The 13959-nt window shown below is 38.8% G+C and overlaps 1 protein-coding gene across 11 annotated transcripts in view; it reads right to left on the bottom strand.

Annotated features, from left to right (window-relative positions):
• CAST (calpastatin) overlaps positions 1-13959 on the bottom strand; it is a 125474-nt gene that overhangs the window by 98760 nt on the left and 12755 nt on the right. For all 11 annotated transcript variants that reach the window (XM_082650618.1, XM_082650620.1, XM_082650622.1 and 8 more), the window contains one exon: positions 9929-9991. Coding sequence is in view for 9 of the 11 variants with exons in the window: in XM_082650622.1 (XP_082506748.1) it covers positions 9929-9991 (63 nt within the window). In the remaining 2 variants the exon portion in view is untranslated. The remainder of the gene's footprint in view (positions 1-9928; positions 9992-13959) is intronic.

Raw genomic sequence — 13959 nt, 5'->3', positions numbered from 1 at the left:
CTGAATTTTTTTTCCTGATTACTCAGTGCCATTCATTATCTCCAACTGGAAGTCCTTGAAGTGGTCTATCTCATGTCTTTCTACTCTCGAGATGGCTGCATTGACTGGGAGTCAGGAGAACGCTATCTTTCTCCTGGCTCTACCTCTGCTGTGACTTAGCTTCCTTCCCTGCCTCATTTACTATCCGTAAGGAGGGAGCAGCTGTACCTACACTTACATTTTAGATCCAAAGGAATGGGAATGATTTAACCTTGTTTTATGATCTTCCTGAGTAAAAAGAGGGTATAATACAAGGAAGAAAGAAGGCAGTGAAAAGTTAGAGAAGTGAGTTACAAAAATTGACAACAGTGGTAAGAAAGTCTATGGCGTTAGCTTTAAGTAGAATTCTGAAAATAGATAATTTTATGAACAGTTTTGGATACTAGTTGAAAGTATGGACTCTGGAAAATATGTTCCATCCTGGCTCCACTATTATATAACTGTGTGACCCTGGACAGGTCATTTAATCAAGTTGTGCCTCAATTTTCTCATCAGGAGAATGGGGTGCTTGTAAGGTGTGTGTGTGTGTGTGTGTGTGTGTGTGTGCGCGCGCGCGTGTATGTGTGTGTGTGTAATGCCTACATATGTGTTAGCTATCAATATCAAATGATCGATAGTTCTCTACTACCTTTAACAAATCTATAAAAGTAGTTCTTACATAATTCATTTTCCCTCTTATTAAACTACTTCTCACCAAAGTGTTAATAATTAACATATTATCCCTCCTAGGAACATCCACAATTTAAAAGAGGACCCAAGGGAAGGCAATGCTTAACTCAAAGTTTAAGGAAGTTGCTAACGGTGGAATTTCAGCCATCAACAACAAGCCAACTGGGAAAATATTAGATGATGCCTCCTGAATATATCTACTCGACAAGACTGCCCCCACCTCAGGGGTGGGGATGGTGTGTATCTCTAAACCTCTTTAAGTTGTATGTCACATTTTTTTTTTTTGCATTCTTGTATTCACATATGTATGTCCTTTTCAGAGAAAAAGATCAGTTTTCATCGGATTTTGAAGGGACCATAAGCTAAAAATAATTAATAATCCTTGGGACTTCCCTGGTGGCGCAGTGGTTAAGAATCCACCTGCCAATGCAGGGGACATGGGTTCCAGCCCTGGTCCGGGAAGATACCACATGTTGCGGAACAACTAAGCCCGTGCGCCACAACTACTGAGCCTGTGCTCTAGAGCCCGCGAGCCATAACTACTGAGCCCGCATGCCACAACTACTGAAGCCCGCGCGCCTAGAGCCCATGCTCTGCAACAAGAGAAGCCACCGCAATCAGAAGCCCAAGCACCACAAGGAAGAGTAGCCCCTGCTCGCTGCAACTATAGAAAGCCCGTGCACAGCAACAAAGACCCAACGCAGTCAAAAAAAAAAAAAAAAAAAAAAAAAATCCTTGCCCTCTAAGCTGCCTTAGTGCTTAAATCCTAATTCTCTGTCCATATCTAAGAGATGCACTTCTAGTCAAACACATGCACACGCGCCCCCACACACACACGGTGGCGGCAGCCGCCTTACTCTGGAAGGTTCCAAAGGAAAAAGATGCACATGTAAAACACTTCTCCCTTTAAGGTCTAAGCAGACAGATGCATAGATTTAGTTTTGATCATTGTTAAAACACTCTCTTCCATTATTCTTTTACTATCTATGCTGTTTATTATTCTTTTTCCTCTGATTAAAAGAAAATACATTTAGAATAAAGAGAAAAGTAGTAAGAAGAAAACGTAAATTACTCCAAATCTTACCAATCAAGACAACTACTTTCAGTTATTTCTCTATTTTTATGCAAATACATAAATATGCACAATCTGTTAAATACATGGAATTGCTGGTCTTTCATCAGTTTTCTTTACCTATAACATAAACACGTTCCTCCACTGCTACATGTTCTGCAAAGCATGGTGTTAAAGATGCCTTAGTCACTATGTTTGTGCTGTAATTTCACCAATTCATTATGGCTGTACACTTGTTTCTCCCCTAGTTTGTTATTATTATAAATAAAGCTATGGAGAATATCTTTGTACATAGCTATCGAGTACACCTCTGATTATGTACTTGAAACAAATTCCTAGAATTGGAATTTCTTGGTCAAAAAGATTAAATTTTTTTTCTTATTCATGACTCTCAGTCACTTATTTCTCATTTCTAAATACCATTTATGTCTTCATTAAAGGAAAAGTTTAATCATATTTTTAACATTTCTAATCTTATAATTTTTAAGTTTTCAAATATTTGAAGAACTTTATATAAAAGTCAAAATCAAAGCCCTTTCTTCTTAAAACACACACACACACACACACACTCCTAACATATGCTCATTCAGAAAAACAAAGTCGGCAAGGTATTATCACTGCTGAGGCAAGAAATATTTTATTCCAACTGAACACTGTACAAGAAATTTCCTCCTTTTAACCACTGGGTGTCCCCTGAAGTGTATGTTTAAAGTAAGACAGCTATTACCAGATCTATATAACAAGCAATTCAGCAACGTCTCATCGCATAGCTGGTAGTAAGAACCCTCATTTTTGTTTTTTTTTGTTTTTTTTCAGTGCGCGGGCCTCTCACTGTTGTGGCCTCTCCCGTTGCGGAGCACAGGCTCCGGACGCGCAGGCTCAGCGGCCATGGCTCACAGGCCCAGCCGCTCCGCGGCGTGTGGGATCCTCCCAGACCGGAGCACGAACCCGTGTTCCCTGCATCGGCAGGCAGACTCTCAACCACTGCGCCACCAGGGAAGCACCCCCTCATTATTTTTTAAATGCATTATTTAAAAATTTAGCCATTCAGCTTTCTACTCGGCTTTCACTTTTCAGTGAAATAGATGTATGGTTTCAGACTTTACTGAGTCTACTCAGTGTTTTAAGAAAGTAAGCTGAGAAAAAAGTAACAAAATTGTATTCAGAGAAGTAATTTTTATCCCAAGCACTAAGTGAAACCAAAATTGGAATGTGAATATGAGATCACTTTAGCTCTCAGTTTCCTGTAAGTAAAGTGTTTTCTTTGAGACTGTATTTGCAGATTTCAGAGTGATATATTTCTGCAATGTACTAAAGTCCAAATATTCTGCATCTTGAGCTCAAATTAGACCACTTAGGAGTAAGAGGCTTGATCTGCAAAAGAAAGAGAACAGGGGTGCCAACCTTACTGTGAAAAACTAACCAGGAAGTCTACATTCTTAATGATTAAGATACACATATGTTTAGAATTCACTCCAGAGTGCTTTCCAAATAATGTCTTTCTTATTTGATATTGTGATAAATGAATCAATTTACCTGTGAACATCTGGCAAACAATCCAAGAAATCTGTACCGTGTGATGCCATCTTGGTCACACTTATCTCTTTTTGCGTAAATGAACACTGATTTCAACTTTTTTTTTTTTTTGCTTTATCTGATGTTTGCTATATAAATGCATGTACATTGGAAGAGAACAGTCATCTATGCAGAATCTCCACTTACTCAGCACCCACTTACTCAATCCACTTAATCATAACAGGAACAGCTCCCAAGGGAACCTACAATACCCCAGTCTCCAAACAAGAAACTTTCCTCAGCCCTCACAATTCTAGAACTATTATCAGCCTAGACCCTTCTTCCAGCCTCCCCACAGATGGCACTGCAACATCCAGGTTCCCCCACCCCTTTAGCTGCTTCTTCTTTCACTTGTTCACTGGTTTCTCCTTCCTACATCCTCCATGCTGGCATTTATCAACGTTTGCTTTTAGTTTCTCTCTTCTCTCTCTACACTCTTTTCTTCGATAATTTCAACCAAGAATTTTGGCAGTGAGGGTTAGAAAGGAAGACGGAATGGGAGCTTGAGCAGTTTCAAAAGAAATATTTTTAAATGGTTTACGATGAGGAAGACTAAACCGATAAGTAGTCTAAAGAGGAGTCATTAAATAAAGAGTAAAACGAATGAGGGAATAGTTGAAGGAACAAGGTCCTAGGAGAAGTGGGAAGAAATAGGGTTAGTACCAGCTCCCTGCAACCAAAGCCTCCCATGTGGTTCAATGATCCCTTGAAACTGCAGCACCCTTGATGTGCTTCAGAGCCACCCTGTCCCCAGGACACGGTAAAGCAGAGTTGGCTAAGGGATGGGGTTGGTGGGGGGCATTTTAAAAATAAAGGAAAAAGGAAATGAGAAGAGGAAAAAAGGGAGAAAAGTTCATGTGTACCAGGAACTGTGTTATGCACGCCATAAGAATTATGTGTGTTACTCAAAATGTGCTCAGAAGACCACCATCAGAAGATATGAGTCACCTGGGGTGACTGGTAAAAATACTGATTCCCTGATCCCATCTTGGATCTGATAAATCAGAATGTCTGGAGATGGGGTCCAGGAGTCTGAAATTTTCATCCTATCTCCAGGTGATTCTTAGGCATGTTAAAACTTGAGAATCACCGCATCATCTCACATAATGTCCTAGAAGGTGAGGGATAGAGAGTTTTTAATAATTTTTTATGACACTAAATCAGTGCTCTACACATTCACCAAGCATTCTGTAATAATGCTGATTGAAACATAAAAGACTTTATGACGGCAACTTGCTGAGAGATTTTGACTTCACGAATGAACTGTTTTTGGAAGGCCAACAAGCTATTATGTACATTTGGTATATGATAAAATATTATTGACTTTATGACAGAAATCATACATATTCAGTCCTTAGATGACACAGGTATCTTGCTATGGGCACAATTTCAGGTTATCATCCCTTTCATCCCTCTTGAATCAGTCATTCCTGTATCTTTGAGAAGCTAATAAAGTCTAGAGGTAAGACTGAAAAAATAAAAACTTTAAAACAGGATATTTCAGGACTCATATTTAATTGACTTGTCCATCAGGTTTCCAGGACTTATGACCTATTCTAAAGTCAATAAATTTAACTCCTATTCAATTCCTTTGATATTTTGTTAACTTTGATTCCAATTTCCTATGCTATAAGGTACACTCTTCAGAGACAATTTTGGTGGGACCTACGATCTTGGGCAATTAGGCTCATTACTCCAAAGTGCAAGAACGAAGGGTATTTTATTGCTGCATGATATAATGTTCATATATTTATATGTTCTTTTATAGAGGCAAAATGCTTAACTATTTTTATTAGCTACTCCCTACTACTTATATAACATTTTATATATCACAGATTCTTAATCTAAAAGCACATTATTTTCATATTCTTTGTTAAAGAGGGACTGTACTTTCTAGCAATTGGCATATGTTTCTGGGTGTTACACAGAGTTGTTTTGAAACAAAAGGACTACTAAGCTTAATGAACTACCAAACTTCCTTCCTTTTTTAATGGGAAAGGCTTGGCAATATGTAGTCAACAAAAGAATTTGAGTCCTGGTTAGAAATCAATAAGGGGCTCACTTTTATTGCTAAACAAAGTTCTCTTCATTGCCTAGTAATAGTACTAATAATAAGGCCACAACAATAATAATAGTAGTAATAATAATAACAATAATAGCAGCTCGCATCTATATGGCACTTCGTGTGTCCCAGGCACTGTCCTGGACACTTCATATGCTTGGTCTCATTGATCTTCACATTAACTTATGCAGAGGCTATTGTTATCTCCATGTTACACATGAGGAAGGTACCCTTAGTGAAGCAAAGTAATTGGCCCAAGAACACACAGCTAGGAAGTGGCAGAGCTGGGAGCAAGTCCATGCAGTGGGACTCTATAGAGTCTGCACGCAGCCACTACAATGTGCTGCCTCCATGGGAACCATGGACTGGGTGGCAGGCTAACTGGATTAGGAGTGTGGCTCTTCAAAGCTTCCACAGCACGTGAGAAAGAAGATGCTCTCACTGTGGTCTCAGAATGGCAAAGCATTTTTCTCCTGAATTTTATAAACTACCCGCATTTTTCTCAGAATTCAACCTGAATACATGTCTTAGGATAAATAGGCTATTTGAATGTCTACATAATGTCTGGTATTTTAACTGTAGGTTTTGAACTTAAATTCATGGATTGCTCTTGTAGACCCATTTGGTAGGCTCCACATAAGAAAATACTAAATTCTAAATTGTAAGAATAAAAGAAAAAGAAACCGCACATGCACCGAAGCAGGAAAAACAAGCTTTCTAAAAATAAATATAAGGCTTCCCCAGACATCTTCTCTATAGCACAAAAAGTCAGAAGACCATGGAGCAACAGGTACTGAACTTCAAGGGAACAGAACTGTTACCCAAAAATGTACAATTTTATACCAATTTCTTGTGTGAAGCCAGCAGAAAAACATGCTTAGGATCCACACAGACACAGAAAATCACCATCTGTGTTCCTTCGCAGAAAAAAATTATCTTAAAAATATTCTAGTCAATGAAGAAATAAATCAAAATTTAGAACTAAACAATGGGGAAACTACAGTTGAAAAGGATTTTGGAACTTCCTTTAGTGAGTTTAGCCTTCCAGATCAGACACCCAGGGGATTCTGGATCTCTAGGTAAGCCAGGTGGGACTGCCCTTGGGGCACCTGTTCAGCTTTGCCTCCTTCTTGGCACTGGGACATGAACTTGTCCAGCCACAATCAACTCCCCACAGTTAAAACAGACAAGAGATTGTAATAACCTATCACCCCTTAAAATAACATTTGCTGGGCTTCCCTGGTGGCGCAGTGGTTGAGAGTCTGCCTGCCGATGCAGGGGACACGGGTTCGTGCCCCGGTCCGGGAAGATCCCACATGCCGCGGAGCAGCTAGGCTAGGCCCGTGAGCCATGGCCGCTGAGCCTGTGAGTCCGGAGCCTGTGCTCCGCAACGGGAGAGGCCACAACAGTGAGAGGCCCGTGTACCGCAAAAAAAAAAAAAAAAAATTCTCATAGACACTCAACTCCATCCTCAAGCATTTATATTGCAAATGCAATATGACAAATGATATTTTAGTTGCAAGAGTCTACTGAAATTGCTGCAGACCTCCTAGGATCACTTAGTGGTTCTATAGGGGTCATACTCAAGACAAGTAAGAGCTATTTATGGTAGCAGGAGAAAAAGAGCTCTGAAATTCACACAGCTGCATTCATCCCCAGATATTTTTACATATGACAATATAATAATGGTTCTTGCCTAACCCTAATCATTTTTACTCTGGGTTAAATCTTCCTGAAGCCCTCCTCTATACCTTTTTTCTTGCATCTCCAAATGAAATGCAGCAGAACAATAAAGGGAGAAGGAAAAAACACTGAGAAGTACCCTTGAGCATAGAAAGTACATTTTCAAACTGACTTTGTTTCAAAGGCCTGAGTTTGTCCTTGGAAGCCTAACCAGTATGTTTGCATATGCTTGGGGACAACAAATTATTCACCCTTTGGAGGCACATGCTAGTTTGAAAATGGATTACCAAAAACCCAAACTAAGCTTCTTAATCTTACTTCTTGTTCAACAGAGCAGTAGATGAGAAAATATTTGGGAGAAAGAATCAGTTTTGGGAAACCTTTCTCTGGTAATCTTAAGAGGATGGCAGCCAACTGTGGGTGGTAGGATAGGCAGATTACAAGTCCAGATTGCACATGGTTTTATAATCATGAACATAAAGGCTAAAATAACGTCTAATGTAGGATGGTTTCCTTGAATTGTCTCCAGGGCCATAGTATGTCATCAATGACTTAACTGCACATGACATAAAGAATCAGAGATCCTTTAGAGACAGACCATATCGGAAATATAACTCGACTACCAAGTTATCATACCCACACATCTGTCCACCCTATCAAATAGATCTGGGCAGAATTTGGTGAGATAATAAACAATCTTCAGTCTCAGACTATCTGAATCTCTGCAGTGATTTATGCCCTGATAGCAGGGCAAAGCCTCTATCTCCTCTCTTCTGCCAGCTGGGACGGAGCAGAACAGACCAACATGACCAGGCTCTGGCACAAGTGCAAGAGTTGTAAATCTGAATTTCTCAGAAGTGTTATGAAACAATGTCAGACTTGCCTGAATTGCTGATAAAGAAAAGAAAAATTCTTTCTTTCTTCTCTCAAGGTGGAAGTTCAGCCTTTCAGTTTCGAAAAACTGAAAGTACAGTCATCATACTGACACAGAAGTTTCAAATTCTCCCCTGGCTGCATTGATAACAGGACTACTTATCAGTTTTCCCAGGCCCTTTATAAATATGAAAATAAGGCACTTTATAGTCTGGATATATAAAAGACCTATCACTGGGCAAGCAGTTGTTGCCTAAACCAACAATGCCTGTACATTCAAGGCATAATATTTAAGCTTCCACATAATAACATAATTGTTGAGAATAATCCTATAAGAACTAGGTCACTATCCACTTGATTGTACTGGAAAAGAAGATTTCCTTTTTTGTGCAAATAGTTTAAACTTGATAAATATTAATAGAGAATAACATCTAAAAACATTATTTCCTAGTCTGGAGAAAAAAGAGACACTATAGTTTTCAAACAGGAAACTATTTGATAGTTTGATAGATATCTGGGAATATATTTAAAGAGTAGGGTTGATGGGGAACTGAGTGATATTATATAGATTTTCATGCTAGTAAAAGGGGAAAAATGTGGTATTCTTCCCATGGAAAAAATTTTTAAATAATATAACCAAGAAGCAGGATAAAATCTTAATAAAAGTTTATTTTTACTTTGTAAAGAAATCTTGCCTTCCATGGGTACAAAACCTTACTGCAAATTTGCGTGGTAAGAAATAATCTAAAATATATTTTCATGGGTGTTGGTAATGGAAACAATAATAGACAGCTGTGGACAAAACCTTAGTGCAGAATTCATAGCAAGTTCTAGTCATAATGGCCTTCATACTGAATATATTGAATATTTCAAAACTGCAGCAAATAAGCAGAAAGAGGAGCTAGATTCTAGGTTTCTGGAAACACGTTAATAATATAGAGAAAAATAAAATGATCACTTTTTGCTTTCTAAATTTCCAGCTACCTTTCAGGACCTGGCTCTTTTACAAACTGGAAATGATAACAATTTCTACTGAATGAAGATGAATGTTCCATTGAGAATTAAAATGTGAAAAGCAGCAAAAGGAAGGCAAGCCCAGTACCCTTTTGGAGGATAGAACTTTCACATGACTCTTCCATGGAGAGCAGGCCATGTTAACAGTGCACATAATGAGGCATCATTCAGTGAAAGAAGAAATTCACAGGCTCAAAGAAAACACATCTCAAAGTGAGGAGGTTTGGTTTTACTAGTATTTCCACAGAATGGATCCAAGTAAAAATAGTCCTTTTCTCTCCCTTTTGTTTATGAACCTGAATAACTGGTTTGATCTAGGTTATCACTGCCCTCCTTTCACAGTGACTCTCATAAAAAAAGATTTCCTGGGGCTTCCCTGGTGGCGCAGTGGTTGAGAGTCCGCCTGCCGATGCAGGGCACACGGGTTCGTGCCCCGGTCCGGGAGGATCCCGCGTGCCGCGGAGCGGCAGGGCCCGTAGCCCATGGCCGCTGGGCCTGCGCGTCCGGAGCCTGTGCTCCGCAGCGGGGGAGGCCACAGCAGTGAGGGGCCCGTGCACCGCAAAAAAAAAAAAAACAAAAAAACAAAACAACAAAAAAAGATTTCCTTTTCAACTATAGCATTTGGTTTCCCCTCCTACATGTTTCGTTCACCAAAACAAACAAAAAACAGTTAAGATTCACCAATTCCTACAGGGAAAACACCCTAAATAACTGAGTTCTATTCCTGAACGGAAACAACTTCTAGATGTTCCTCTCCAAGGAACTTTATTTTTTTAATTTATTTTTAATGATTTCCACTTATAGTGTTAAATCAAATCGTAGTTAAAATTAAATTTACCAATATTCCAGTAGGAGATATTTGCTACCTCATTATTTACTTCAAGACAGAATTCACAATTTAAAAACAAGAGAAAATGAAAACCCAGTATTGTGGAAATTACCTCATCTGATCCTTTCTTTTCTCCTGACTTTGAAGGCGATCCACTGGTTTTTCCATCGGCATGCTATAAAAGTATTTAAAAAGATAATGTTTAATAGAGGGAGGTGATACAAGATAATATAATAGTGACTTTAATCCCAAAGGGCTAAATATATAGACTGTAAAAACAAGGACCCCTTTCATCTTCCTCCTGAGAATTGTTGATAATTCGATACCAACGTAGGTGGCCTTCAAAAATTAAGGGAAGCTACAGACATTCATTTGGGATGCAGAAAATCAGTCTGTAATTAACCAGACAGATCTGATGGTGATGCTAAGGTGGCATCTCGTCTCCTACAAAATGTCTCATGGAATTTTAAAGCCCAAATTGCCAGCATAAGAGACACCTGGCTCCTCATGGAGATGAGATGTCTGAGGACCATGCTGAGCCTACGCCATTACTTAAGCCTCAGTGAACTGAGGCTTGAACTCAAGGGAGGGCCACCCCTTATCAACCATCACTTTCAATGGCTCTTGGAAATTCTCTGGAGTTCTTTCTGTCTGAGTATTTACCAACACAGAAAGATAAATCCTGCACTGGAAAGACCATACCTGCAACTTTCATTAACTATGGCTTTAGAATTTCATTATGTTCTGAAACAGAATTATTTTTCTCACTAGAACACTGGTGATTAAAGGAAATATTTTTACGTGGTACGTGAAAGCTTCAAATAGCTCACATGTTCATTTGTTTTGATAAGATAAAAGAAGCCATGAAGATTATTGAATTTTTTTGAGAAATAAAAAAAAATCGTATGTTCCTGAAAAGGGGGTACAGAGAATTACTTCAGGGCTTCCCTGGTGTAGCAGTGGTTGGGAGTCCGCCTGCCGATGGTGGGGACGCGGGTTCGTGCCCCGTTCCGGGAGGATCCCACGTGCCGCGGAGCGTCTGGGCCCGTGAGCCATGGCCGCTGAGCCTGTGCGTCCAGAGCCTGTGCTCCGCAGCGGCAGAGGCCACAGCAGTGAGAGGCTCGCGCACCGCAAAAAAAATAAAAAAATAAAAAAGAATTATTTCATTTCTTGCACATGTGGGATGTGCAAGAAAGTGGGAAAAGAAATCTAAATATAAGAAAATAAAAAGCTCACCATTGGGTTCGACCCCAATCACCTTTAGTTAAATCAAAACATAAAATCCCATTATGTTCTCTAGAGCTGAATCACAACCTGAATATGTAGGACACTTTAAGTTATTCGAATTAAAAAGAATGGCAATAATAGTAATAATTTTTATCATTCTTTATTATTTACAAGGCTCTTTCATATACACTTTTATCTGATACAAAAAAAGAGGCTCGTGTGATTTCATAGATTAAGAAAACTAAGAATAAAAGTCATGTGATGTGCTTTCAGTGAGGACATACACCTAGTAAATGAGAAGTTTGCAGAGCATGTTTTCTGACTTCAAATCTATTGTTTGTCACTATACTATGATAAATGAAATAAGATAATATTCCCTTTGATCATATCAACAGATATTTTTGTAAAAAAAAAGAAAAAGGCCAAGCAATATTAGACATGTGGGTGAAATCTTTCAGTAGTTCTTTGCATAAAAAACTAGAAAGAAATCACTTTCATGAATGGAAAATTCTTCCCCAGACAAAAGCCTCTCATGGATTAGTGGGTAGACCCCACAGAAAAGCAGGCAGACTACATCAGCTTGGTGAATGAAGCTCTCTGCAGGGCTCGTTTAACCCAGATGTCCTAGTCAAGAGTTTGTGCACAGTTGAGAGCAATCGGTATTGAGTAATTAATGGATCTTGAAAAAACAGGAGGCATTTAAAAGCCCACATATATATATATCAGAGCTAGATGGTAATTGATAAGTTTTAGAATAATTGGTAAGCAAAAGATTCTTAAAGGCTGGAGTAGGCAGAAGAATTATTCAACATTTGGAGGGAGAATTTGAGAGGGATGGGTCTACAATGACGCAGATTTACCCAATCTGTCTCCTTCCAGAGCTGGTAAATTTAGAACTGATATCACATTCATTTCTTATCACCAATTCTATACCTTTTTCAGATTAGATATAGGTAATACCTAATAACAACAATATCCACTGAGCATACTGTTTTGAGTGCCTCATTTACTTGTAGGAAATATGATTATTCCATTTTACAAATGAGAAAACTTAAAGAGGCAACTGGCTCTCGTCTAGAGCAAGGCTCCATGCTCTCCGCAAGGTCCCACTCCGCTTCCTGCTCGTTGGCAAACATATATTATGATTTATTACCTTAAAGTAAACATGCAGACAGCCTTTTCTCTCTAAAATACAGGTAGATAGATGTTTTACTTAAAAACATTTATAAAGTTGTTTCCCGGTGGTGTTTCAAAATTGCAGTCCTCCAGGTTAACCAACATCATCAGTTATTTGCTTCCACTGAAATGCTCAAATCCCTCACAATTATGCAGTTTCCAAATAATAGTTTGAGAGTGATATATATATATAGCAAATGCTTTTTAAAATGTTGAGATATAATGACAACATAAAAATTATATATTATAAGAATTGGTATTTTGTAATTTCAAAAGATATATTTGCTCTCAATAGAGTAAGCATAATGATATAATGACATAAAAATCACACAATGAAAGGGCAACATTTTTTAGGAACTGTATGGATCATATTTTCCCAGTTTTTTTAATCTGGCTTTTTTATTATAAAAAATTTCTAAGATACAGAAAAGTTGAAAGAATAATACAATGAATGTCAATAGTCCCATCACTTAGATTCAACAGCTATTAACTATTGTTGCCGTATATTGCCATATCTGCTTATATTACGGACAAAGATCTATCTATATTTGTATATGTACCTGCATTTGAAAGTAAATTGCAGATATCCTGAAACTTTACCCCTAAACATTTCATCAAGCATCTCCTTAATTTGAGGACTTTTTCCTACATAAAGCTACAATACATCATCACTCCAACAAAACTCTAACAGAATTAATAAGAATCACCTAATACCATTCAATATCCAGTAAATAGCGACTTTATAAATGAATCATTGCCCTGACCATTTCTTGGGGCTTACTCAATATTCAGGAGTCTATTAATGATATAAAATCAGTTATAGCTTTTCACTGAAATTCAAGGTGACTGATTTTTAAATTCATGGAATAACTGAGTACTTTCCACATACTTTCCATTCTGCTGGTGAAATGAAATGTTTGGGAATGATATATGTCAAATTTGATCCAGCATAGGAACCTGCAGCAAGTCTTTCAAAGAGTGAAGACAGAAAACTTCGTCTACTACTACTACACATAGCTGGTGGGTTGGGAAGAGGTGAGAGAAACATGGAGAAGGGAAGGAGTGATAGGTTGGGAACTGAACCCCAAACCTGAAAAATTTGGGAAGGACTTTTCTGTAAGAGGGGAAAGAAACTAACATGTTCTAAGCATCTCCTTTGTGCTAAGCCCAGTGCTGGGCATTTCCCCTATGTGGTCTCCTTTACTGCCACAGAAATTCTAGGGACACACTGGCAGCTCGTTTTATGGGTAAAGAAATAAGGATCTGAAAGGTAAGATCCTCCTCAGTCACATTATGTATCAGGATTATAAGTCTGTGGGCCAGAGACCAGGCTAGTTAAAAGCTAGCTAAAAACTTTTTTTTTTTTTTTTTTTTTTGCGGTATGCGGGCCTCTCCCTGTTGTGGCCTCTCACGTTGCGGAGCACAGGCTCCGGACGCGCAGGCTCAGCGGCCACGGCTCACGGGCCCAGCCGCTCCGCAACATGTGGGATCTTCCCGGACCGGAGCACGAACCCGCGTCCCCTGCATCAGCAGGCGGACTCTCAACCTCTGCGCCACCAGGGAAGCCCCAAAAGCTAGCTAAAAACTTTTGATGCCCATCAAGAAAGTCTCAATCCAATGCTATAAAAGAGAAAACAACGCCCCAAATCAACAAAACCTTCCTATTCTAAAACTGGTTTGTTTTTATAAAATTAATCAGACACACAAGGCTTATAAGTTTCATTCTGTATTAGAAGCTGG

The sequence above is a fragment of the Grampus griseus genome (genome assembly GCF_964374135.1).
Source record: "Grampus griseus genome assembly, chromosome: 3".
NCBI lineage: Eukaryota > Metazoa > Chordata > Mammalia > Artiodactyla > Delphinidae > Grampus > Grampus griseus.
This window is presented reverse-complemented; position numbering and strand designations above follow the sequence as displayed.